A 27,193-nucleotide genomic window follows, 5' to 3' on the forward strand; every position below is an offset into this window, starting at 1 on the left:
GTTGGTGTATTGTCCCATCCCTACAATAAGGCAATAAATTTTAACATAATAATTAATTTCCTGTGTTTGTTAGTGAAAACATAACATGAGAAATACTTTAAAACTGAAAAGAACATAAAACTATGCCAAGTGAGTAACATTTTGACCAGGGAATACTGGATACTGCAAGCCTGTCGAACCCAATGAGGATCACTTACCAGGTTGAGCACAGATTTCAACAGTTCCACTGAAGGCTGCCCAAGGCTCTTCAACACTTCCACAAATTTGATGTAACCAACCTTGGTTTTAAACATCAGCTGAAAAGACATCACAAAGACAAATTATCATTTTGTTTTGTCAACATTTGTCATGTTAATGCATTTAGAAGTCTAGTTTAAAGTTAATTTTGATTTCTGGGTTCACCTGTGATTCTGATCCCGGTAGCAATCAGTTCTATTTCAGTCATACACAGCAATGAAGGTCAGGTTGTAGAAATGTGTAGTTTGTGCACACTCACCTTGGCATTGGAGGATCCTGAGAGGATGACCTGCATCACTCTAATGACAGACATTGCCAGCTGCTGGGCCTGGGCGCCTGTTAGCTGAAACATAAAAGCATCTTGTTCAGGATCGTAATACTAGGATGAAGTAAACATCTGCTCCACTTCCGAACTGGGTATACCAAGATGTCCAGGTTATAAGTATGGAAGTTATGACCGTCTCAGCACCATGATCACTTTGATACTCATTCTGTCAGCTCTTACAACAAACAAAAGTTCCCTGACTGAGGATCCATTCTGAAACAGACCCCAACAGAAGCTGTCATGGAGTAAGTGTTCTTGCCATTTTACTTACTGAGGTTTGTTGTAAGAGAGAGATGAAAGCATTAAAGGTCCCTCCTGACACCATGAGCACTTGTAGAGCAGCCCTGTCATTGCACACCATCATCTCATTGATGGTGTCTGAAACATGCACAGTCAGCTCATCAAACTCAGAAACAGTCATCACCATCAAACAAACATTGATAGAAAAAATGATCATGAATTTTAAAGACAATATTGAGGTTAAAGTAAAATTCTAAGACATTGACTTTAAAGCTAGTGTTGGTTGAATGACTTTTCTTTTAGGGATAAGGTTGTGCATTCAAGTGTCATAAATCAATCGTTTGTCTGTGAAGCCACAGGTCTTTGCCTAACCACAGGTTCCTGAAGAATAAGACATGTGTTTTACTAAAAATGCTGTCCCTTTCTTCCATTTTATTCCTAAAAATCCTTTCCATTTTCATGCATTTTGGTGAAGTAACCACTCAAACTGTAACAATGCTTCTTGGAAAGGCATATGAATAATCAGTTCATGAATAGTGGCATCTGCTCTGTGCATGACTGACTTTCCGTCTCATGATGATACTACATGGCCAGATTTAGTCTTACTGATCATGGTGAGCTGCATGTTGTGTTCGGTCTCCGGGGCATCTATGGCATCCTTCTGTAGAGCCAGCAGCACCTGCATGTACCCCTGCATCACCTCAATCACTTCCACTTGGCGCTGGCAATGTACAAATCACAGTCAATATTCCATGTAGCAAGTACAAACACTCTGATTATATACTTAAATAAAATAGCTATGCGATAAATAGCAAAAAAAAAGTAAAGAATGAGGTGTGGTTTATCTCATGATAAAACACTGTTCCATCATGATGTCTTTTCTGGAGATTCGAACATGTGCTGGCAACTTGATGACGTTATTGTTGAGAGGGATGTCTCAAGTGAGTTGTTCCTTATATATTTAGCTGGGCAACGCAGATAATCGCATCAAAAAGTGGGAGAAGTATGACAATCGGTATTGGGAGAAAAGGTACAAGTTGTCGACATGAGGATTGTGAGATATGCGGGAAATACCAATCTTAACCTGCTTAACACAGTGTTAAATTGTACGATAAACAACTCCCACTTGTCATTTTTTTCTTAAATACAGAATTCGACCACCTAGCTCATTATGGTGAGTTGGTAGGGACAGATGTCAGGGTGACTTGAGCCATAGGAAGGATTTTTGCACCTCTCATCTTGCTTAGGCTGTGCAGAGTTGATTTCCTTAGGAATGCCAGGAACCTGATTGTGCGTCCCAATGCCAGACTTGCCCTGTTTTTGTTTCACAGTTTGTCAGCACCCTCCCCATGGTCATGGGTTTCACTAAATGGTAAGTTCCTACATCACTTTGGACTTTTTTCCCATATCATAAGTAAATTTCTAATAAATAGAGGTGCATGGTATTACCGGTTTACTGCAATATAAAATACTAATGAATACATATCACAATATGTTTGGAAAATACCAGTCTGTTGCATTTTTCAAAATCATGCATATCTTCATATTGTTTGAAAAGTTGACATAAGCAACAACAATGGACAAGTCAAAATAAACTTATGAAATTAGCAACTGTTACTTGTGAACCGTTTCCCGTATATAATGTGTCTACTATAGTATCAATTGTGATCCTAGCAACATCCAACAAAATACCCCGTTGTATAACATGTGCAGGTGAAGTTATTTTTATACAGGTTCATGACCAAACATAGATGTAAGAACGCATGCAATATATTGTGGTATGTATCACAATACATGAATCATTATAGCAATAAATGGCCATATGAAATTCAGGCCGACACCCACCACTACTATTCACAGCGGTGTACAACAACCCTCACCAATTTAGGCTATGGAGTTATGTCCCTTTGAATATTATTTGACTTCACCAAAATTTCTTTGGGAGAAAATTTGTTCTCTAGAAGATCTTGCAGTGGGTTGTTATCTGTGTTATGACACACGACCCGTGAAGAACCGGGGTAGAATAGGTCTTCAGTAACCCATGCTTGCGACTATGCTTGTCGTAAAAGGAGACTAACGGGATCGGAGGGTCAGGCTTGCTGACTTGGTTGATGTATGTCATTGTATCCCAATTGCGTGGATCGATGCTCATAATTTCAATCACTGGATTGTCTTGTCCAGACTTGATTATTTACAGACCGCCGTCATATAGCTGTAATATTGCTGAGTGCGGTGTTAAACAAAAAACAAACAAACAATGTTATGACACACAATCAACTAAATCAGTGAGTCTGACTATCTGATCCATATAGTTCCTCCTACAACAAGCATGCGTTGATGGGAAACCTTTTCTAACCTAAGAAGATCCCAGCTTCCTGGTTGACTAACCTGGTCAGGGCTGCAGCAATGGATGGTGTGGACCATCCTCACAATGTTCTTCAATACCAGGTCCTTCAGACACAGCCTCTCCTGGCGCTGTTCATTGGTTGGACCTTCTTTCTGATTGGTGGACAGAATCTTCAGGAGAACATCTAGGGTTGCCGGGGTGATGGCCTTGAGTGCATTATGCTGCAAACATCACAACAGGTCTAAAAGCAAAACTCAGTGATATTTTTGAAAATATCAATAGGTTTTGCATAATGTATGACTATCAATGTGGTTTTACTCTCCAGAGCACAAATAATAATGCTAATAAAAATCATGTGTATCACCATATACATTCATTTTTTTATTATTATTAATATTATTTACAGATTAAAATAAAAAATGCAGCAAAGAGGGTTTGGGTGATCCTGGCACAGTCAGACTGGTTAGGCTTATTATTATCATTAAAACCATCCTTTAACAAAATGTGTAAAACATTTCTTTAAAAAGAATTATAACATTAACACAAATGATATCATCATCAGCCCTTACCGGAGCCCCAGACATTATGGCACCAAATACGTGTAAAAGACGTAGTTGGATATCAGTAGACAATTTCTCCTTCTGGAAACAATCTGAAAGAAAGTGTTCATGTGCATAAGTGAACTGCCCCTCATAAAATAACAGTCATTAATTAGCTGGCTCTCTCCATGATACAGAAACGTAACTTTGAGAAAGTGTAACCATAAACTTATTAGAGATCTCCTAACCTTGACCTTTGATTTCATAGCATGTGACTATAAACTTTCCAGGTACATGTGAAATAAGTCCATTATGGAATATCCTCTAATGTCAATAATCTTTGCGCCATATTCAAGATAAAGTATGTTGCACCCACATAGCACAATTACCTCAAAGGTGACTTTGACCTTCAATGATAATTGACATGTGACTTGTTTGGATTTATTAAGAAAGATGTAACTAAAAACTTTCATGGTAGAGGTATTTTTTATCTCGTGACCATTTCACATGTTTCATAACATGTGCCAAAATAATTTTCCAGGGTCATTTGGACGAGGTCTTTGGAAGAATCAGATCCAATGTCAATAGTTTCTGTAAAGACATGGAATAAGGCACCAGGAAAATCACCCACGCTGGTGGGAGTCCTTGTGTGTGTACAATTTCAGGATGAAACCCCTGTTAGGTTTAGAGATACGGTCCAGACAAACACAACACTATCAAAATCAAACTTGTTGTCATGGAAACGAAAAACAAATATGCATTCTAAAAATCCCTAAATAGCCTAAATCTACACTTAGCATAGGATACTGGGGACATATTTGGGCCTGAATCCACACTTAGCATAGGATACTGGGGACATCTTTGGGCCTGAATCCACACTTAGCATAGGATACTGGGGACATCTTTGGGCCTAAATCCACACTTAGCATAGGATACTGGGGACATCTTTGGGCCTAAATCCACACTTAGCATAGGATACTGGGGACATCTTTGGGCCTAAATCCACACTTAGCACTTGTAGAAAACCCAAAGAACATTTAAGAGAATGATGCCCGAAGAAAACAATCACTTAGTATCAATGTTGGCATTACCAATCTAGGTAGTGAAGAAATGTTGAAGTACTCACCATGGAAGAAAGGAACAACTTCATTATGCAGTAAGGCAGGGCGGAACTTTAACCTGGTGTTGTCAATCTTCCAGCTGGAACAGATTGCAGGGCTAAGATAATGAATGCAGTTGTAGTGATGAGATACCTTGGTGGCTTTTCATTCACCCCATCATCTTCAACTTTGCATTAGTTTGATTACATAATATGTCAACAGTGCTCGCTTACATTAACTGTGTCCATAGATGCCAACCCTAACTGAAGCTTTTGTGTAATCAGTGGGGTAAAAATGAGTGATGGTTGGCATCTCTGTGTGTGCCTACTTAAACAGGCTGACACAGACATGTTATATGGCATGGCCTCAGCCCTGCATAACAAACAATCTAAAAACAACAATAAAATCCTAATTCTCACCGACTCCCTTAGTGGACTACAAGCCCTCCAAAACAAAAATACCCAAAAACGACCTAAATTAATAAACCAAATACTTAAAAGCTCCAACGACCTAACAAAAGCAGGCAAACAAATAACCTTCTTATGGATCCCCGCCCACGTAGGAATTTACGGCAACGAAGGCACCGATAAAGCAGCTAAATTATCTCTCAAAATACCAGAAATAAGCCTAAACCTACACCCCTAAAAAAAATTGACAGATTAATTACAAAACTCCAAACAGGACACACTAACCTAATTAACCACCTAAAAAAACTTAAAAGGCACACCACAGGCAACTGCCCCCACTGCAAACAACCCGAAACCACAGAACACGCACTCATCCACTGCACCCACTACCAAACACACAGAACCACACTACAAACCACCCTCAATCTAAATAAGGTTCCTCCTCTAGATGAAATACTAAACCCTCAAAATAAACTAGAAAACTTCAAGGCCCTAGGCGTATTCCTAATCAAAACAGACCTAATTAAGCGCATCTAAAAACTAATTAATCTACCAATCCAAAATCCAATAAACATACAAACACCCACCTCACCTGGCTCCCTTAGTTCCCTCCATCACCCACCTCGGCATATATTCCAAATTTAAAAATTCCAAAAATTCAATATAATTAAGCAACCCCTAAAAGCCTCCTCTTGGGTTGCACTCACCACTTTCACCCTTTAAAAAACCGTGACTTAATTTTTTCCAAAGTTCCCCATTCATGCAGCAACTGATAAATCCTCGACGTTATCCTTGGGTGAAATGAGCATGGACATGACGCTGATGGACAAAAGATCATAATCAGGGAAATTTGAGATTTATACCTGCGATCATGAGATCCTGGCACACCAAGGTTTGCAACTCTGCAAAGAAAACTGCAGCACCTTAAGTGCCAGTGCAAACAGTTCTACCCTGTTAATCTATCAAATGCAGCCGCTATCACAAAAATAATGTAGGTTGATTTGGAGAGTCTGATCGAGGTATTGGTTCCCGCCCAGTACAATATATTGCAAGAAATAACTTTTTCTGCATGTAAAGGACTCTTGTTGGTGAATGAATTTGTATCTGTTGTTGAAACAATATGTTGCTCCCTTCATCCTACCCACCATCTTAGTTTCTTCCTCCAGATGAAGTATGGGTCATAGAGGCACTCAAACAGATGAAGGGCATGCTTCACGAAGGAGAAGAGACCATCAGTTGGTTTGGCAGGATCATCAATATCTCGACATATCTGAATCAGGAGTGGCTTTGGCTGTCAGTTTTACGATGTGAGGACAAAATTTCAACAGATCACAAAACTTTCTTCTAAAATGTGGAAACAAAACTAAGAACAGTGTCATAATACAACTGAACATGTCGAAGGAAACTTGAGAGAGGCTGAACTTTTCAAGACAAAGAGTTGGATCATTTGGAAGTAAAATATCAACTTCAAACATCCTCCATGTTAGAGAAAAAAGTATTGCTGAGTTAAAAGATGCTTAAATTTTTTTACATATGTAAATGATATATTAATGTGAAGTTTACATGATATACAGCTTTCATTTTGGACAAGAGGCTGGTCACATGAAGTTTACAAGCATCAAATTTTGACCTTCATAAATCTTTCACAAGACTGTATTTTTCAAAGTGAAGTAACCACTAAAGGACTCCTTCCACATTCCTTGGGAAACCCCTGAGAATTGACCAGAATGAATAAATCTTATCATGTAGAACATTTAATCTTGAACTCAATGTTTTTGGCATAAATTGGTAAAAGTCAGAGTTTAACTGCATGCCTGGATAAAGTATCCTTGCTACAACTAATCCTCTTGAACAAAATGAAGAAAGATGCACCAAAACTGTCAATTCAATCCATGCTTTGACTGACAGTGACAGTCATCTTATAATCACCTCAGAATCATCAGCAACATGATCAGTGGTGACCAACTCAGACATTCATACAGTTTGTCCATCACTCTATGAATGTTCATACTCAAACAAAAGTGAAAGTCAATTCTAAAATTATATTGAAGGAATTTTCAACACTGGAATTCAATTCTGGAATAAAAATAAGCATGTGAACAAAAAAAAAAGAATTACCTTATCAACAACAGTAGTTGCTATGACAACGGTGTGATTCACAAATTCACAAGAAGCTATGAGTGGCACATTGTCATAATTTCTGAAACAGAAAAAAAATAGTTTGTGACAATTTAATATTCCTAGTTGTACATGACAATTAAACATTACAACCCCCTATTGTTTACCCCAATAACCTACCAGCACATGACAATCAAGCATTTCAAGCACCTAGTGTTACCCCAATAACTTACTTGCATATGACAATCAAGCATTACAAGTCCCTGTAGTTACTCCCAAAAACCTACCTGTGCATGACAATCAAGCATTTCAAGCACCTATAGTTAGCACCTATAGTTACTCCCAATAATCGACCTTAACATGACAATCAAGCATTTCAAGCACCTATAGTTAACACCTATAGTTACTCCCAATAACCTACCTGCATATGACAATCAAGCATTACAAGCCCCTATCTTTACCCCCAATAACCTACCTACATATGACAATCAAGCATTTCAAGACCCTACTGTCACCCCCAATAATCTACCTGCACAGGACAATCAAGCATTTCAAGACCCTACTGTCACCCCCAATAATCTACCTGCACAGGATAATCAGGCATTACAAGACCCTACTGTTACCCCCAATAATCTACCTGCACAGGACAATCAAGCATTACAAGCACCTACTGTTACCCCCAATAATCTACCTGCAAAGGACAATCAAGCATTACAAGCACCTACTGTTACCCCCAATAATCTACCTGCACAGGACAATCAAGCATTACAAGCACCTACTGTTACCCCCAATAACCCACCTGCACAGGACAATCAAGCATTACAAGCACCTACTGTTACCCCCAATAACTTACCTGCACAGGACAATCAAGCATTACAAGCACCTACTGTTACCCCCAATAACCTACTTGCACAGGACAATCAAGCATTACAAGCACCTACTGTTACCCCCAATAACCTACCCTCACAGGACAATCAAGCATTACAAGGACCTACTGTTACCCCCAATAACCTACTTGCACAGGACAATCAAGCATTACAAGCACCTACTGTTACCCCCAATAACCTACCTGCACAGGACAATCAAGCATTACAAGCACCTACTGTTACCTCCAATAACCTACCTGCACATGACAATCAAGCACTTCAGGATGCTCTCTGCAAAGGCAAGGGCTTCTATGTTGAAGCCCCCCAGGAACTGATCACTACATTTTGAAAGGTAGTTGCCCAGGATTTCCAGGATTCTATCTGGAAGTCGGGTCAGGTGTGGACCTTCTTCTGAAAATCTGGAATTGATTGTGTAAGAAATAGACATTAATGACAACATAAAACATATAGAGCGTACTTGATGACATATACTGATAGGAAATGACAAGCATACAGTACACATAATACAGTGAAATGACCCCAAAATAGCGAAAGGCACCACTTCAGACCCTTGTTAACCCTTTCGCCCCGACTGCCCGATTTATCGGGCAGCATAAACCGTGTCCCAGTACCCGGCTGCCCGAAAAATCGGGCGACAACTGTCCAAGCCCCACACACGGCTGCCCGATAAATCGGGCGGCGCGAGCGTGTTTACAAAATCGCTCTTTCTACTTCCTTTCTCGTGTGTAATCTCGTTCTAAATATGGAAACGAGATCTACACGTGATTGATACGTCATTCCATGGAATTTCCCCGTCTTTTTGGCGCAAAAATCGCGTATGTCACCTGTTTTCGCGACAGGTATTTTTCTCGCTTGAATCGACGAGGTGTCCCCCCCGCCAACTTTCAAGAATGGGAGTGGCAGAGGGACCACAATGGTGGAGACATGAGGGATTTTGAAGAGGCGACCGGACTCAAGAATATATATATTGACACGGTGAGTGAAGAGTCATGCTATTGATTTTTTCCAACTGTTTTACAATGATTCTGTGTTTGAACAGATTATCAGTGCGACGAATGAGAATGCAGCCTACACGTGAACGAGCGATCACAACAACAACAAAGGTGAGTGGCATGACGTATCTGTTTCTTTTTTTTTAAATTTATTTTTCTGATCGCAATCCAAATTGTAGTTTGCCGGTTTGTCGTATGTCCTTATATTTCGCTCAATTTGAATAAAATTTATTTCTATATTCATGTTTGTTTTCTTGTTTTTCACATCTTAATTTAAATTTTAGTAACTGTAAAAATTATTCATTTATTAATTGATTTAATAAAGTACTGATTTAATTTATTATGCAATTGTAAATAGCAGTGTATTGTAAATATGTTATCACAACTTTTATATTTGCAGAACTTGAATTTACGATCTTTCTGTCCTTTTACAATCTTTCCCTCTTCAGATCAATCTGTGATATCTTCCCTGTGATGTCATACTTATAGTAGCTGTGGTTCAATGTTCAGGTAATGTGATAAATTACTTTTTAAAAACTTAAATACTTAATTTTTGTTTCAAATCCTGAAAAAGAACAAAATAAATCAAATATTTGTGTTTTTACCTGTGTTAACGAGTTTACCTGCGTTAACAAGTTTACCTGTGTTAACGAGTTTACCTAAGAGGCTGTAGGTGTATCATAAGTAATACGTGACATCAGTATAGAAAACAAAGTCAGTACCAAGAGTTGTAAACTTGTTTATTTGTTTACAGATGTGCATGAAGAGAATTTACCTGTAACACCTGCGATTACCTGTGCCGTCCAAGATGACAAGACCACTGTGTTATGTTTACCTTGTATCTGTGATTTATTTTTGTGATTTTTAATACAATTTGAGCCAAAATTCATTGTCTGTTTTCATTTTTTCAGTGTTTTCAAGTTTTATTTCACTTGTAAACACCTGTAATTAGATAATGACAAAGGTTAGAGACAATCACAACAAAGAATATTAAAGTATACTTAATCCTCTTTACAATGGTATATGATAAATGTATATTAACAGCAAGTTTCTGGTAGAAAAAGTGCATCAAAAATGATGGTGTGATTTTCCAATAATACTGCCAGGGAGGCCAGTGTGCAGGCCTTGTCAGTGTCAGGGACTGGAGGGTTTCAAGGGACATAACTCTGGGGCAGCCAGTGATGAAAGCGTTAATAAATGTACAGTCAAGTTTCGTTAATCTGACACTCGTTAATCCGACAATCTGCTTTATCCAACACAAATGATGGGAACCGATTTAATCAGTGCTATTTAGACCCGTTAATCCGAGGTGCACTCTGATTCCGACACACCTAATTTGCAACGAATTGCTGAAATCACTCATTGATAAGTCTCGTTAATCTGACAAAGTGATCAGCGTACTCCGTGGTGATTTACCTGCGTGTACACAGCCCTGTGTTTTGATGCGAGACGAGTCGGCGAGTAGCTGCAAATTTCAACGGCTGCAGAGATAAACTTGCTTAACGATAAACAATTACTGCTTTAAATAAACAAAACAGGATCAATCACATGCCTAGATTACCTCAATCTCATTGAAATCGGATACAAGTTCTCGCTAGTGCTGAGGACATCCCATTACAGGTCACATCAGAACGACCTTTCGCGAACTTTGACCGACCAATGTTAGTACTAACAGGAAGTAGACATTAGCCACTAAGAAGGCAGCTTTCTTAAGCATTGTGGCACTAGTTTCAAATTTGCGACTTTCATTCCAGACTATGCTTTAAAAATCAGTCAATTTTGAATCAGTCATACAGTCCGTAACAGTAGTTTTGTGTTAAACTTCAGTGGTTGCATGATTAGAAAACATATTCCGCTGACAATGTAACACAACAAACAATATGAATATTTCATTTTTCATATTCCTACATGTTCATATTGTTATCTATCATGTAGTTGTCGAACTTTAGATCACAAACGTTTATACTACCTTATTTCGTTTATCCGACATACTCGTTTATCCGACATAATCATATGCAACCAACAATGTCAGATTAACGGGACTTGACTGTACCAAGTTTTGATGAAAAATCTTTGACAGTGTTCAAGTTATGAAATACAGAAACACAAACCTGACGATGGCTATATCCCCCTCATTATATGCCGGGAGGATAATAAAGGCTGGGTTTGGAGATTTGTTTTTTCACCGAGTACATCATATGATTATGGACATACAAACAGATATGTTGATTGTCATTAGATTTCAATTAAAGCTAGCGAAAAAACTTTTAACTAGCTATTTTGCAGGGATGGTCGGTTCCGGGAACAAAGGCTGCTTACATAGCGGGCTCAGCAATATCTCTTTGGGATATATCATTACTTTCACTGCTGCATCAACCATTACAGTATTGGAGCAACATTAGGTCAATATTCAGTGCCTTGCTACAGGTGGAATGCAAATTATTTTCATTACTCAGTTACCATGGTTACCATGATACTGCTGTCTCAGTTCCATAACAAAACATCATCTCTACCTGGTGTTATCTGTAAAAATCCACATATCAGAACCTAATGGTTGTGTTTCATTCTGTCAATTCTACAGCTCCCAAGAGACCAAAGACAAGTATTGGACAAATCCAGAACAAATGTCCTCAACTGAAACCCATGGTGGAATCCTAGCTGGCTATTCAAAGCATCAAGAAACTCAAGCTGTTCATCACGACGCAAACATTGATTATGCCCTTGCTTTGTTAAGAGTTAGCATAAAGTCAATATGAACACAGGTGTCCAATGAAACATGTCAATTTATTAGACAATTGCTAGACAACAGGGATTGTAATATAGTCACATAAGCATGATAAGCTAGCGTAATCTGTTCAAACAACATGTAGGTTTTGTAAAATCATCTTTCGACTCTATTATAAGTCACTGTGTTGTTAGTCGTAGCTATGTATTAGCAAACAGTATATATTGGCTGGTGAAAGTGGTAGCCTATGATCTCACCGATAGGCTAGTCACTGCTACTAGTCAGCTAGTATACAGGATACAGCAAATCAACAAATATGGAGTGAAGTAGCATGGTATGTCAGATAGTCCCGTTATTACACAATTTTGAAATAAAAATTGTCATATTGTATCTATGGCTTATATATGTTTGAGTTCTAAATGTTAACAAAAACTTCATTCAATATACTTTTACCGCGATTGTTTGTGAACTTGTTGGTAGATCACACAAATCACGAATTTACAGCAACCATGATCAGATTACCACTACTGATGCCATGATATCAATCTTGGAGAATGAAAACCAGATCTTTCACTTCGATATGATGTTTCTCTGCATGAAGATCAGAGGACATATCCACATGAGGATGTGTCAGGTGAACTTTCCAATCACCCAGCGTCGAGGCTTCTAAATCATGTAAATTGTCGGTACCAGTGAGCGAAGCACTGAGATCAGCATATATGATTTCTGTATCTCAAAACAAACTAAACTCCAAGTTCTGATAAATATACCTGCCACATTATTTTTGTGGATATTTGATACATCCCATAATTCTGAGCTTCATGGGATCTGTGCCCAAAAGGGAGAAAAATCAAGGGAAATTGTGTGTGTGTTTTCATTTTAGAAATCGAAATGTCCTAATTGAGGTGGCGAAGAAATGAAGCTGAATTGTATTAGAAAGGTGAGATCTGAATCCCACAAGAACCCATGAATCCTTCTTTTAGACAGTGCGGTCAATGTTCACTAGGGTTTACATGACGCCACCTCATTTGGAGCTGTCCTACAGACATATACCATTTTTGAGTTTGACGGAGAACAATCTTTTGATGTTGACCCTTGACATGAATCATCAATGTGTGTAGAAAATTTCCCAGGGGTATAAAGGAAATGCACATGATATGATATCTAAGATGAGCAGGCACTGCATGGTTTCAAAAACAAAGTGTGACGGAGGCCAAATTCAGGAAAATCCTGAAAGCAGCCCCGTGACCAATTAAATGTGTGCCATGCAGCTATACAATTTGACACTAGTCCTATAGTCCTTGCCAAACTGCCCAATAGTTAACAGCTATAGAAACTAACATTATTAGGAAACTAGGCTTTATAATGATAACATTTTACAAAACCCTTAAAAATGGAAAATTTCTACTTATGATACCTTAACTATTGGGTAGTTTGACAAGGACTAAAGGACTAGTGCCAATTTCTAACACTGGCTAAGTCTTCATAAGGAATGGTAGTAATTTTCCATTTTTAAGGTTTTGCTACATTATAATATGTCACCATTATGAGGACTAGCTGAATAAACATTAGTTCTATCCCTGAACATGGACACACAAAAAGTTGACCCAACACTAGATGTATCATATCCCGAACAAAGTATTGCAATACTTATACTATTGTCCTGTTATTCCAGTCTCTTGTCTAAAACAATCCACTACTTTTCATAAATGGACAGTCGGTTGTAAATTATTCCTGCCTATATTATCTTGAACTCACATTTGAATTACGAGGGCTGGCTGAAAAGTTCTAAGCCTAAGTGGGATATCTCAATTGGATTGAAACAAACTTTTGCCACCAACAAGTACAGTCATTTAATGAATCATAGACATAAGAACTGCAACTGTAGTGTTATTATTGTCTTTATTGTCCTTACCAGACCATCGGTTACAGGCCGGCAAAGCCACATTTCGAAAATAGATAGCCCAAATTGATGTGGCTCTCGCGGCAATGGTTATGGTTGCGTGATTGTATAATGTGGCTCTCGCGGCTATGCTGTCAAAACATGCTTTATGATTCTAACAGGTTACCGTATATAACAAAACAAGTATTGTTTTCTCATAATTTATTCAACAAGGATAACATAGTCATGCACTAAGGAGGTCGCCCAAGTGGTGCCACCCTTCCAGGTGATTGTTGGTACGGTGGCCTTGGTTTTCGAAATGGTTCCAAATCTCTGGCATGAAGGCCCCTCCTTGAACCCAACTGGTTGTCACATAGTCCATGAAGGCAGTCACTTTAGGGCCAGCAGGAGAGTCAGCAATGGCATCAAGCCACACATCATCCACCTTGTCACGAGGTACTAGAGGGAGGGCAGCAGCTCTTCTTACCAGCTTCTTCACCTCCTCATCTTCCTTATAGTCCATCACCAGACATTCTTTATGCACCCTCCTCCAGATACATTGGGTGAAGTGAAAGAAACACCCTCTAACTAATGTCCCAGGAAATACATCAGTCACGGCATTGTGAGCTGCACGTTCAAAGTCCAACTGAATTGTAAGTGGGGCAAACTGTAGACCTCCTCTACTAGCATCTAGTATCTCTAAAGAACACCACGCATAGTAATTTAAATGTGGGACACTCATATAAAGGTATCGGTAATCGGATTAATTAATTACCCGCTAGAATAGGTGAAATGCACTCAGCTGAAAATGTGGCTCTACCGGCAATAGCCATTTCTGAAATGTGGCTCTCCCGGCTAGACACCAGACCATCTACCCATTGAAATCACCAGAAATGGACAAAACTGGCCGTCATCAAGTACCTGCAACTGAAAGGGCTAACTCCAACACAGATACGTACTGACATGGTCTACACTTTAGGGGATGATGCCCATTCCTTTTTACACTGTAAAGAAGTGGGCTGCGGAATTCAAGCGTGGCAGAGAGAGCCTTGACGATGACCCGTGTCAAGGAAGGCCTTCAACAGGAACCATTCCGGAAAACATTACCCGGGTGCATGACATGGTGATGGCTGATCGAGGTTTGACCACTCGACATATTGCCAGTGTTGTGGGCATCTCTCATAAGCGGGTTGAGCACCTAATCAGTAATTTATCACCAATGAGTTGGGAATGACAAAAGTTTCTGCAAGATGGGTGCCAAAGCTCTTGACAGCAGATCAGAAACGTGTCAGATTCCTGACGTCCCGTGACAATTTATGCCGTTTTGAAGCAGATCCCGATGATTTTTTGGCCCGATTTGTAACCATGGATGAGACCTGGATTCATCACTTTTAACCAGAAACCAAAATTCAGTCAAAACAATGGAAGCATCCGGAATCACCAGCCACCCAAAAAGCCAAGTCGGTTCCTTCTGCTGGAAAGGTGATGGCTTCAGTCTTTTGGGATTCCAAGGGTATTCTGCTGATTGACGATCTTGAAAAAGGCCAGACAATCAATGGAAGATATTATGCTACTGAGACAGTTGCGTGAAGCTATCAAAGCTAAGCAACGGGGAATGCTCACTAAAGGAGTCCTGTTCCACCAAGACAATGCTCCTGTTCACAAATCGGTGGTTGCCATGTCAGCAATCCATGATTGTGGCTTCGAACTCATTGACCATCCCTCTTATTCACCCGATTTCCACCTTCCACCTGTTTCCCAAAATGAAAAAGGAACTAGCCAGTCTCCATTTTCCCCGTAATGATGACGTCATTTCCACCATGAATGACTTTTTTACGGTGGCTGAAGAAAATTTCTTCTTGACCGACATCCAGACCTTGCAGCATCGCTGGCAAAAATGTGTAAACCTGGAAGGGGACTATGTGGAGAAATAAATGAAAACTATCGACTTGGTACGGGTCTTTCATAGTTATGCTTACAACTTTTCAGCCAGACCTCGTAATGAACACTTGGAATAAACAGAACTATTTTATTTTGACCAGCAAGACAATGATTTCAAATTGAAATTTGAATTACATCTGTTGCCTAATCCTTGAAAGCTTAGAAATAATCATGTATAATGTTGTGTTACATTATGTTACCTATAAAGATGTTCATTTAAGAATTGACATTCACTTTGGGTGAGTTCATTGGAGTATGAACCTTCATAGAGTGAGGGCTAATCTGAATGAACGTCGGGGGTTGCGACAACGTTCATACAGATTAGCCCTCACTCCTTGAAGCTTCGAACTCCAATGAACTCACACAAAGTGAAAGTCAATTCTTATAATTTTCAGTCACTATTTTTTACCTCGAAGGATGTAGACCTAGATATGTACACAATTTTATTAAGTATGTGTGACTTCATGTTTACATTGACAGCCATACAACAACCAGTTGAATCATGAAATAAAATAGTTCCTCAAAATGTGAGGCGACATGAGCAATGATGAGGATATGTATGCTCAACATGCTGTACAGGAACAACTTTTGTAGTCTCTTTGCAACAAATGTATTCAAATAATATCCTTATGAGATGAGAAAGGTCTGTTAAGAACTATCTCAGTAAGTCAGTCACAATGACAGCACATTGTAATACATTTACATAAAGTACAAGACATCAAAATGGTCGACAAAATAAACATGACGGTAGAGATTTCCAAAGTTGTTAATGAACCTGTGGCTATTATCAGTGTTATTCATGACTGATCAATTGGCCGATCATTGAAAGATTATTGTAAAGATGTGTCAAATAGATACTAAGGTAAATTCATAGATTGCTGTGGACTGTCTAGACACGGATGGAGTAAATACGATAGTTTGGATGTGTTGAAGCGAGGATATCCTTGAATGGGCATGCAATCAAACTCTCTGACCTTTCCCAATGTAAGCTAAAACGCTAAGTTCAAGATTAAAGAGTCTTAATGATGAGAATTTTTTACATTTCTTCAGGCTAGGGGATTCCCAGGGGTTTCCCCAGGAACGTGGAAATACTCCGTCTGTGTTTAACATCATTTCAAGAATACAGTTGCGTGAATAAACGTATGAATGTCAAAATGTGTCATTCATACACTTATGACCTTCAGTTTCGTGGTCATGTGACCAACCTCTCATCCAGTGTCTGCAATAACTGCCTGCCGGCCACCCGTGGCTGGTAATGTTTCTGTCAGGCTGCATGAAATTTTCCTCCACCTGCCAGACTGTCTGGCAGATAATTTTACTAAGACTACTTATGTATTCAGTTTTATCATAACGCCTCGTAGATTCACAAGTAATTGTTTCCATTATTTCTACTCAATCAAGATGCAATTTGTCTCTTTTAATTGCAAATAATATTTATAATGTCAGAATGTAGGCAAGTAACTTTGAAGATGGGAAGGCAACATTTGGATCACATGCCCTTATGTCTTGTTGTTTATTTTAATCATTTCAAACACTGCTCGTCCAATGGAAAAGCTGTATCGTGAAACCTTCTCATTATAAAATTATTTTTAAATAATTAGATAACATTTTGATGAGAAAAACTAAATCAGAAGCATATATAAATATCCCTGTTCAGGGCTCTATATTTTCTATTACCTCCAGTAGCCTTTACTAAAAACATGCAAGAGATTGATTAAATACTTGTTTAGGACCCCATGTAATTAGTAATGAGCCTTCTACCATGGACTGTAAAGACTTGACAGAACTTGGTGCATCATGATCAACACATGTCTCGTGCCGGTACAAGAGGTCTGGGCTATTTCAGGTTTATTACAAAATACACAAAGGACATTGAAAGATGCCTTTATTTGGTATAGTTAAGTAAGAGAAACCATCCAAACATGCAGATTCGTCCTTCATGGCTCATACTTTCTTTTTCATGAATCTTGATGTCTCAGTTTCTCTATTACATATCATCTCATGGCTTCAGTGCATCGTTCCAGGGCTAATAACCAGCCCAAGTCATTTGGAGCAATTTACGAACCAACAGACAAATAACATATGTAGTCAAACATGGGCAGAGAATGATTCATAAATTACAATCCTTGAGAGATTGGAAGAGACATGTTTCATCATCTGAGAACTGATTGCTCCTCTGGAGACCACACATCACATGGTTTCTTTCCACTATACCAACTTAATTCATCTATTACTGCACTGCAGTCAACTTGTCCGATGTGATGGAGCCTTACATAATCAGATATGCTGGAGCACAGAGGTGTGTGGCATAGATTTAATCTGGTTGTTACTTACGCAACTCTGCACACACATTATAGAAATACACAGTGAGGGTATTGATGCTGATCAATAGTAATGTTGATCATGACTGACACACGATATGTTTAAGGAGAAGATAATATATATCAAAACACTAATTGTTCATTTGGGGGAGACATTTGTTTATAAAAAATTCATTTTAAGCATTGTTCAGTGATCAAATACAAGTGTTCAACATGTTCAAAGAAACTATTTTGTTGTCATTGACTATGGTATTCTTTACATTGTCATAAATAAATATACAAATCCAAAGATGATTGTTTGCAATTGTTTGTTGTATTTGTTTGTTGCTTAACACTGCTCTGAACAATATTCCAGCTATATGATGGTGGTCTGTAAATATTCAAGTTTAGATTAGACAATCCAGTGACTGACATCATGAACACTGATCTACAAAATTGGGATATGATGACCATGATGACATGCATTATCAAGTCAGCAAGTTTGACCACCCGATCCCGTTACCCGCTTCTTACAACAAGCATGGTCACCTCTTAGGACAAGTATGGGTTGTTGAAGACCACTTCTAACCTGGACCTTCAGGGGTTTAGATGCAGTTGTTATGCTCTGATGATTGCTTTGATTTAGGTATGCATACAGTTTTAGTTTGGTGTAACCTTCAGTGTTGATTTGGTGCTAAAAGACTGGAATGAATCTGGGACTAGAACCCATCATCAGCAGATCCTGCCACAGCCAAGGACACACCTCTTCACAGTGAGAATTGTCACCAGTAGTCCATCAGCATTTCAAGTTGTAAATATGATAAATACCCACATGACTTTGGAAAATGCTTGATTTTGATTGGTCAATCAGAGGTTAACAAATCACAATAACCACCTCTGACTGAAACAGCTGTTTTGATGGCCGCTTTTAACATTAATCCAGTTATATCATGGCGTGTCAGCTTAATGTGGGAGGAAAGGCCGAAGTGATGCCCGTCTCAGGCATTTACCATGGCGCCATGATAGTCATTACCATACTAATTTCGTCAAATTTAAAACCTTTTCAACCTCACGCTGAATGTTCAGTTTCAATTTCAATTTAGATCTGATTTATATCTGCAGTCACTCAATGTATGTCTAAGCAAAACTGATTAACATTAATCACATGCATAGGTCTGAAGGTGTCTGTACACTTGGTAAGGTAGTAATAGCATTAGCGCAAACTTTATACTTAACAGTGAATATAATCTGGATAATAGTGGCTCATATTTAAGTATTTCATCAAATATCACTTATCATGTAGCCATGGTAGATGGACAGGTAATTCGTAAGTGTATGACGAGCAAAAAATATGCAAGCTGATTAATTTAGAACCTGGATCACGATAAACATGATAAATAGATAACGTGATTGAATTAACCTAATGGATCTCATCCACACGCCTTCAGTGACAGTAATAAGACAAAAATAATCTCGCCATGTCTTCAGACTTGCAGTGTCAGAGAGGCTTACAGTGTGAATAACACTGAACATTCTGAATATCCATTTCTCCCCAAATCAATAACACACAACACTTTGTATCAGAGCAGAGCATAGGATGTGAGTTCATGGTGGTTTCAGATTATAAACACAAGTATCCAACATGCCCAATGACATATTGAAGGATGCTACACTTTGATGATTAGAGGGGTTTTCTTAAAATCCTAAAAAAGGTCATTTGAATGACTTGGTTGACATTGGAAAGATGGCTTCAGTGACTGATATGTGACTGTATGTAAAAATAAAACCTGAGTGGAAAGATTTCTGTTCATTTCTTATGATATAATGCTTGTGCAATACACCACTTTGTAGTTTTAATGAATATTTATGTTTGAACAAAGTTTGTAGTACATGTATATGACATGAATGTTAACCTTACTAAATTGATGTATTCAGTAAGATTATGATACAGCTGAATCAAACTGACATTTTTTGGCTAAAGAATCATGTTCAGAGCATGAATGTCTCCCTCAACATGCTCAAACCTAGAAACATACTGCGGCACCTTTGACGACTGGGCCACCTGGGCCCCCCTGACACATTGTAAACAGAAGATCCTTATATTAGTGGTGTCTTACAAAGAGCACTGGGTTCTGATGACCTATTCTGTACTTCAATACCATCAATGCCCTTGGGGACATATCTATGTTTATTCCTCTAAAATCATCCAAATGTAGAAAATGATACTCTATACTGTCATTTACTTAAAACTGTCAACATTTTAGATGAATTGACCAAGTCTCAATTTGAGAAAATTAGACTGACTGATATGCATAAACTATGATACCAGTACAAATTGCCCACTGGATGAAGTTGCCAGACTGCCAGGTACACTGGAACTGTACTGTTAGCAAACCTGATAAATGCTGTCTCCATGTCGCTGTGTTTCATCAAAATCTAATTGTGCGGGTTAGCAACTCCAAAATAGGCCCACTGCACAATGTGAATGTATGGTTCATTACAGGGGTCCGGAAAATTTAAAATCCCAATCGGACATTTACATTTATGCCACGCCCCCTTCAAACAGCGTGTTTTAGTACGACTTTTTACACACAAATTACAAGTTGTTACGTATTCATAATATGATGAATTATGAATTGTTTCAATTTAAATTGTTTAATTCACCGGACAATTAATAAATAATATCATTTTAGATATATATGGAAAAGATACGTTTGTTTCTGTTATAATAACGATCTGTCAACGTAGTGAACGGTCTAATTAATATTCATGAGTCTGCTCAAGTGTACGCGTTGTAACATTTTGATCGAGACTATTATCCCATATTTGGTTATCACGTGACCTCACGGGAAAAGTTGGGTTTTTTTAAGCTAAAGATTATTTAAAAACAAGACAGATAATATAAACATAAATCCTAAACTATCGTTGATAGCAATAGTTATTTGAATACTTTTTCATCTGTACTTAATTATTGACCACAAACAAATTTGATATCGATCGTCACAGAAAGCAAAATGGCGGTCAATCAAGATTCAATATACGACTGGCTACTGAAAACAATAAAATCTGCAAATCCTCGTTGTATGTCAACCATGTGAAAGTCGTTAGCCACGACTTAGAAAATGATCATTCAGACTTTGAGGGTTTGGCAGATCCGCTCGACTGATCTGCATCGGTCGACTGGCTGTCGTCACGCTTTCGCTTCTTGACTGAGGTTACGTATCGTAGCATTGTGAGGATAATGAGGTACATCGATGATGCAAGGTATTTTTGTACAGTTGTAAACACATTTTACTCAAATTAACAAGATGTTCTCAGTAATAAATCCTCGATTAATCAGTGTCAACTCAGTTTATTACAGTGATTGACCGATTGGACTATCATTGTCGGTACGATGTATTTACAGCAATCAAAACAAACAAAGCTTGTCAGTGTAGATAATCTTCATTGTGTTACAACTGCAGACAGAAATTGCCCAGTCCTAACTGTTGATCACGTCCGGTCAAATTTAAGAATGTCCGGACAATACTTTTTAAAATGTCCGGACAGAAAAATTTAAATGTCCGGTAAGCAATATTTTAGACCGGACATTTGAGATTCCCAATCGGACATGTCCGGCGCATATGACGGTTTCCGGACCCCTGGTTCATTATAATCAATGATTTGTACTGACCCTTCATTGAGGTGGTCAAACTCCACATCCACCAGGTCCTTGTAGGTCTCCAGGAAGAAGTTGATGAACTCTTGAAGATTCTTGATATCATTCTGAAACACCAAAACAGATTACAGTGTTTGATTAGCATAGATGCTGGTAGAGCACGAAGACAGCACACTTTCATGGATAACTCCTTTCTTTCAACTGCCCTGAAACATCATTAGTATCATTACAAACAACAAACCGATTCATGTCACCTGATCAGTATTCGAAATAAGCGCCTGCCCGTAGGCCTGTGTCAGGCAGAGCTCGAGTCAGGCCTGTAGTTTCAAATTTGTATGGGTCCTTAACGCCCACAGTGCCAATATATTTGTCACAATAAGCTGCAGTTTTGTTTTAAATGAGGGCCTGAGGAGTTAGTTTGGGCCTGCAGCTTCTAAAGTCTGTGGGTCCTGATGGAAGCTTTGCAAGTTTATTTATTTCATCACTGCACCTGATCATGTTGATCATTGTTGATGTAGGGTCAAAAGTTCCCCTGAAACATTGTTGCAAAGAGTAAGGAAGTTGATATTCACAAAAGCTTCACATCCCTGACAAGGGTCGAGAATAGCCCTGAACAATACTTTAGTTTAAAATAACAAAGGAGTTGCTATCCATATTAGTTTCATATGCCCCTCATAAAGAGGAAAGAATATGTCAAGTTAGGCCAAAACAAATATTCTTGTGTTTCAGGTAACATGAACCAAACAAATATGTGATGGTCGGTAGGTTGGTCTCGCTTCTTATTGAATACTTTGTTTGTGCAATGTTCATTCTTTAGAACTAGTGTTCATTGTAAACTTTCTCGAATATGTAGGTCAAAATAGCTACAGCTACTCCAGTATCTTCCAACTGTACAATATGGGTTTCTTGATGGGGGTTTCCAGTTGTGATAAAACAATTGGGTCCCAAGTGAAACAATGGGTCGGTCAGGTTACCTGCAACACAAGTATTTGAAGAGGGGGGCCTAACCTCACATGTTATGACTGGGTCAAGGTCAAGTTATCTCCACCTCGTAATTGAGATACTTTCATGTCAAGGCTATGCATGTAATTGTTAAGTAAATAGATTAGATAATTCATAATACAAAAGAGCCACCCATGGGGAAATACTGCAACAGGATGATATAGACAAGAGGGCAAGTTTCAGTGATGACAGAAGGCTCGACTTAGCGATATACAAAACATGCACACATGTGCAACATATTACTGGAAAATGCAAGCTAATCATGCTAATATCTATGTCTACATGCACCAAGAGTGTGTAAAAAAGATTCAAATTTGTGTCTGACTAACCCTTACTTGTCTACAAAATATCGATCTTTGAACACACTCAATCCAGTGTTTGAAAAAAAATAGACTTGCCAGGCTGCCATCAGGACTTTAGAAGCTGCCAGCCCTCATTTAAACAAACTGCAGCTTCTCGTTACAAATAAACTGACACTTAAATTTACTGCAGGCCATAAGTAGTCTCTAAGGACCAATATAAATTTGAAACTAAGGTCCAACACAAGATCTACCTGCAACGGGCCTAGGGCATGCGCATTTCGAACACTGCAATCATCGAGTCAACAGCACTAAATTTTATTTACCATACTACATTTCTAATCACTATGTTGTGTGTAGTTTGTCATACTTTCTTAGACTTGACATCAAACTGGTTTTCTTTGGTGAAACTTGGTTTTCATGGCAACATGCACCTGGTAGGTACAAGTTAAATCAAGTTTCTTAAATCGAGTCCTGAGAGACCATAACTGGAGACAAGTAAGCATTTAATCATCAATCAATGGTTTTCATGTTATGAATAACTGCAATTGATTCCAAGCCATTTGATTGACTTACAAAGCCAATTTTTGCATTAATGTTTCCACAAATTAAACAAAAATTAGGCCATGCCCACTACCAGACTACTGTTTCCTCATTGGTTGATAATAGAGTGGGTGGGCCTTGTGTTGCATTTTTGCACTGAACACAGCACTGACTTCTTTTATGGGGGCATAAAGCAGATTTACACAAAGTGTGCATACCGTTTTTTTCATTCATACCTCCATAAATGCAAAAAATAATGAAGTCAATTCTCAAATGAAAAATTTCCGATGAAACAATATTTGATTATGAATCATGTTAATATTTTTTTACTAATATCCTTGCATTTCCATTGATGTAAAGTATGTTTTTTGGTAACATTCTTATTCTATAAGACTTTCTTTATTTGAAATAAAATATATTTGACGTAATAAGCGCCCCGCTCCAATAAGCGCCCACAGCGATATTTGCTAATATATTGGCAAGTGAACAATCCCAATTAGCACCCATTCCAACTGATCAATGTACACAAGACTTATTTATTCGCGTATAATACACACTCGTGTGTTATATGCACCCTTAATCATGGGCAATTTAATTCTGGAAAAATATATGTCGTGCATAAACATTTCAGGCTGTCAGCATAAACCACAAAATATATCTTTCAACTCTGTCTTTTTCAACAAAATAATATTCTAATAAGAGCCCCCTATTCCTTATTTTGAGAGCGCCCTGGGCGCTTATTACGTCATATAGGGTAATCATGATAATATTACCAAATCATGATAAGTTTATGAGTTACTGTGCATGACTTCTAAGAAAGTGATGTGGACTACTGAGAACATGTTGGATGACTGGAACCTATTTCATCCATTTCACATGTTCATACTTCATTGTTTCTCAGACTATAAGGGGAATTTTATGTAAGAAACACCAGAGCCGATGACTCAATCTCCCACACTCAGTCAGTGATATTGGGTCCATGTTGATAGCATAGGCCATACACTGGGGCAATGTTGATGTTGTTAGCTTTGGGAGGATGGAAGTCAAGAATTTCTGCTAGATCCCACAGTTGCCATGGTTGCAGGGTACAATAAATAACAAAGGCCTACAATCTGGACAATTGTTAGTTCCAGCAAGTTTTAACTGAAGATGTTAAAAAAACCACATGGTTTGTTTTCTAATTAAATCATGTTATCATCATGATCATGGTTATGTTAATCAATCTGGGAGTTTTGTACAAGACTCTGTCTGTTTATTTAGAAAATGTTTTAGCTTGACAATGATACATTGAGATTATCCCATGAATTATACTGCATTCTATTATAACAGCTTTGTTTTGAGTCCAATTCACAGGGTTCTGGGAATTTTTGCATTTAGCATGTTTAGACAGTTCCGAAGTTAATTACAACACTCCTCCTCCTCAGTTTTGGTTAAAAAGGTACATCCTTGAGCTCAGGCTTTTCCCTCACTCAAGTTTTACATATTTACCAAAACCGAGAAGTGTTTTAACAATAACTTAACTCAGGTTTCATTCTAAGTCTAGTTAAATAACTCATTTCACACAATCACTAATTACAATTTCTAGACAAACTGGGCAACACTGGGTAGCTGTATATATATATATATATATATATATATATATATATATATATATATATATATATATATATATATATATATGTGTGTGTGTGTGTGTAAGTAGTTCCAATTGCCTAAAACATATTCATAAAACTAAAACTACCTATCTTCCTTCTGGATACTATAACAAGTTTAACTTGATTGATTACTCAAAATAGGAATACAATATTTCACTTTGAAAATAGAAATCATAAGGGGTGTCATGATATGTCTATTTCCATCATCGACACATAATGATGTACTGGGGTCATGACATGATACATATCACAATACTTAATTTGCTTCTCTTTTTTTTTACCTAGAACTTCTTTCTATTCCACTATGTCACCTGACCTGGATAACAACCAGTTTGTATTTAGCCATGTTAACTCACTATCATGCAATCTGATATATTCATGAGTCATTTGGTAATATCCTATGGGCCTGTCATGATATGGTGCCATTAATTGTGAAACTGTCATCATGTATCTTAAGAATCTGAACACAACAAGAGACATAATGGTACCTCCAACAGGCAATCATTTATTCCAGTCACATACATGTATAATTATCCAGTCTATATGTAAAAAAAAATATCTTATAAAAGATAGTTACAAAGTTAACAAAAACTTCTTGTTGTGTTGCAATAACGGTGGAGTGCAAGCCAACAGAACCAACTGATAACACTATACACATATATTTCAGGCATGCATCAACAGAAATAAATACACAAACAACTATCATTACAACCCACAACACCGAAATAACACAAATCTCGACAAAGTGGTGAATCTTGCTGAAGCATATTTTTGCTTATGATGTCATAGAAATATTTCCGCTGACTTCCTAACCAAATTCCTCCCTCAAAGACTCTATCATACTCACGATATTTGCCATAAAATATGAATTATTTAATCCGTAAAAGTGTTACACTTGTTAAATATTTTCATTCTAGGTCAAATTCGTCTTTTGATAAGACTGTCAGAGAGTCGAAGAATTTGAGGTAGCCAGGACTTGGCTTGACCACCCAGCTGGGCTGGGCCAAGATTTGCATACCGCTAAGAAATGAGATCCTCCCATTCCGAGAGCCGATTGCTGGTTGCCTTACCTTTGCAGTGTATATCATCCATAATTGAAACAAATTTTCTTTCGCATTTAACTCATCCATGTCGGCGATCACCCTAGGAGGCTGATCCCTTTGATCATGGAAAGTTAGACTGGCAAATTACTTAGTGCCCGAAACGTGAACTCGCACCTCATCGGCCATTTTGACAATTGACTATAATACACGGCTTGTCTGACAACTAACAACATAGCTTTTAGCAAACGGCAATACATCCACTGGTTGTCGCCTACGTAACTGCTCTGATCATATTTATCAAATATTTGTGCCTGCCTGCCGGGTTACTTCACTAAATATGAAGCTTTCAGTTACTTTTTTATGCATACAGTTTTAATATTGTGTGAAATATTAACGTATCCGAATACATCTGGACAGTATGTCGCTTATGAAACACCCGTGACTAGTTCATGGTCCGTTTCTTAGCGTTGGTAAAATATGTTGAATTCAATTATATATTCGCCGGTTAACTTTTCCTACCAGGACATAACTCAGTCATAACTTAGATATTCAGAGTTATTTATATTATAGTTTTTTGTCCAAGTCACAACATGTTTCACAGCTGTTTTCAGCTTAGTCAGTAGCTTATAACAAGGTCGTTTCAAAATCCGGTATATAGAGAATCTCACCCGAGTGTCTTTTTATATCAAATATATCAACACTCGTTGATAAAAGTAGAAACATCGAGGCTTGCCGAGGAGTTTTTCCACTTTTATCAACGAGTGTTGATATATTAATATAAAAAGACTCTCGGATGAGATTTTATTTATCTTCCAATATCATTTGTAAATCGAAATATGTGATTTATAACAGCGATATCTACAATGTAAATATCGCTTGGGAATATCGTTTGATCTCACCTAAGCTATATATCCTGTGGGAACCAGTTTTGGATGATATAAATCATATGCATA

The 27,193-nt window shown here is 38.0% G+C and overlaps 1 protein-coding gene across 1 annotated transcript in view; it reads right to left on the minus strand.

Moving 5' to 3' along the window:
- The window catches only part of LOC139473504 (neurobeachin-like protein 1), a 95,961-nt gene extending 69,553 nt beyond the window's left edge, over positions 1-26,408 (minus strand). The window contains exons 1-12 of the mRNA XM_071256123.1: positions 26,268-26,408; positions 21,714-21,805; positions 8,437-8,598; positions 7,314-7,395; positions 6,341-6,465; positions 4,815-4,888; positions 3,719-3,801; positions 3,191-3,370; positions 1,409-1,523; positions 834-940; positions 497-580; positions 198-296 (exon numbers count right to left, since the gene is read on the minus strand). Coding sequence (XP_071112224.1) covers positions 198-296; positions 497-580; positions 834-940; positions 1,409-1,523; positions 3,191-3,370; positions 3,719-3,801; positions 4,815-4,888; positions 6,341-6,465; positions 7,314-7,395; positions 8,437-8,598; positions 21,714-21,805; positions 26,268-26,327 — 1,263 coding nt within the window. The 5' untranslated portion in view covers positions 26,328-26,408. The remainder of the gene's footprint in view (positions 1-197; positions 297-496; positions 581-833; positions 941-1,408; positions 1,524-3,190; positions 3,371-3,718; positions 3,802-4,814; positions 4,889-6,340; positions 6,466-7,313; positions 7,396-8,436; positions 8,599-21,713; positions 21,806-26,267) is intronic.
- Between the last annotated feature and the right edge of the window lie 785 nt (positions 26,409-27,193).

Source organism: Haliotis cracherodii, unplaced genomic scaffold (genome assembly GCF_022045235.1).
Source record: "Haliotis cracherodii isolate W230 unplaced genomic scaffold, xgHalCrac1.p SCAF_29, whole genome shotgun sequence".
NCBI classification, from domain to species: Eukaryota; Metazoa; Mollusca; class Gastropoda; order Lepetellida; family Haliotidae; genus Haliotis; species Haliotis cracherodii.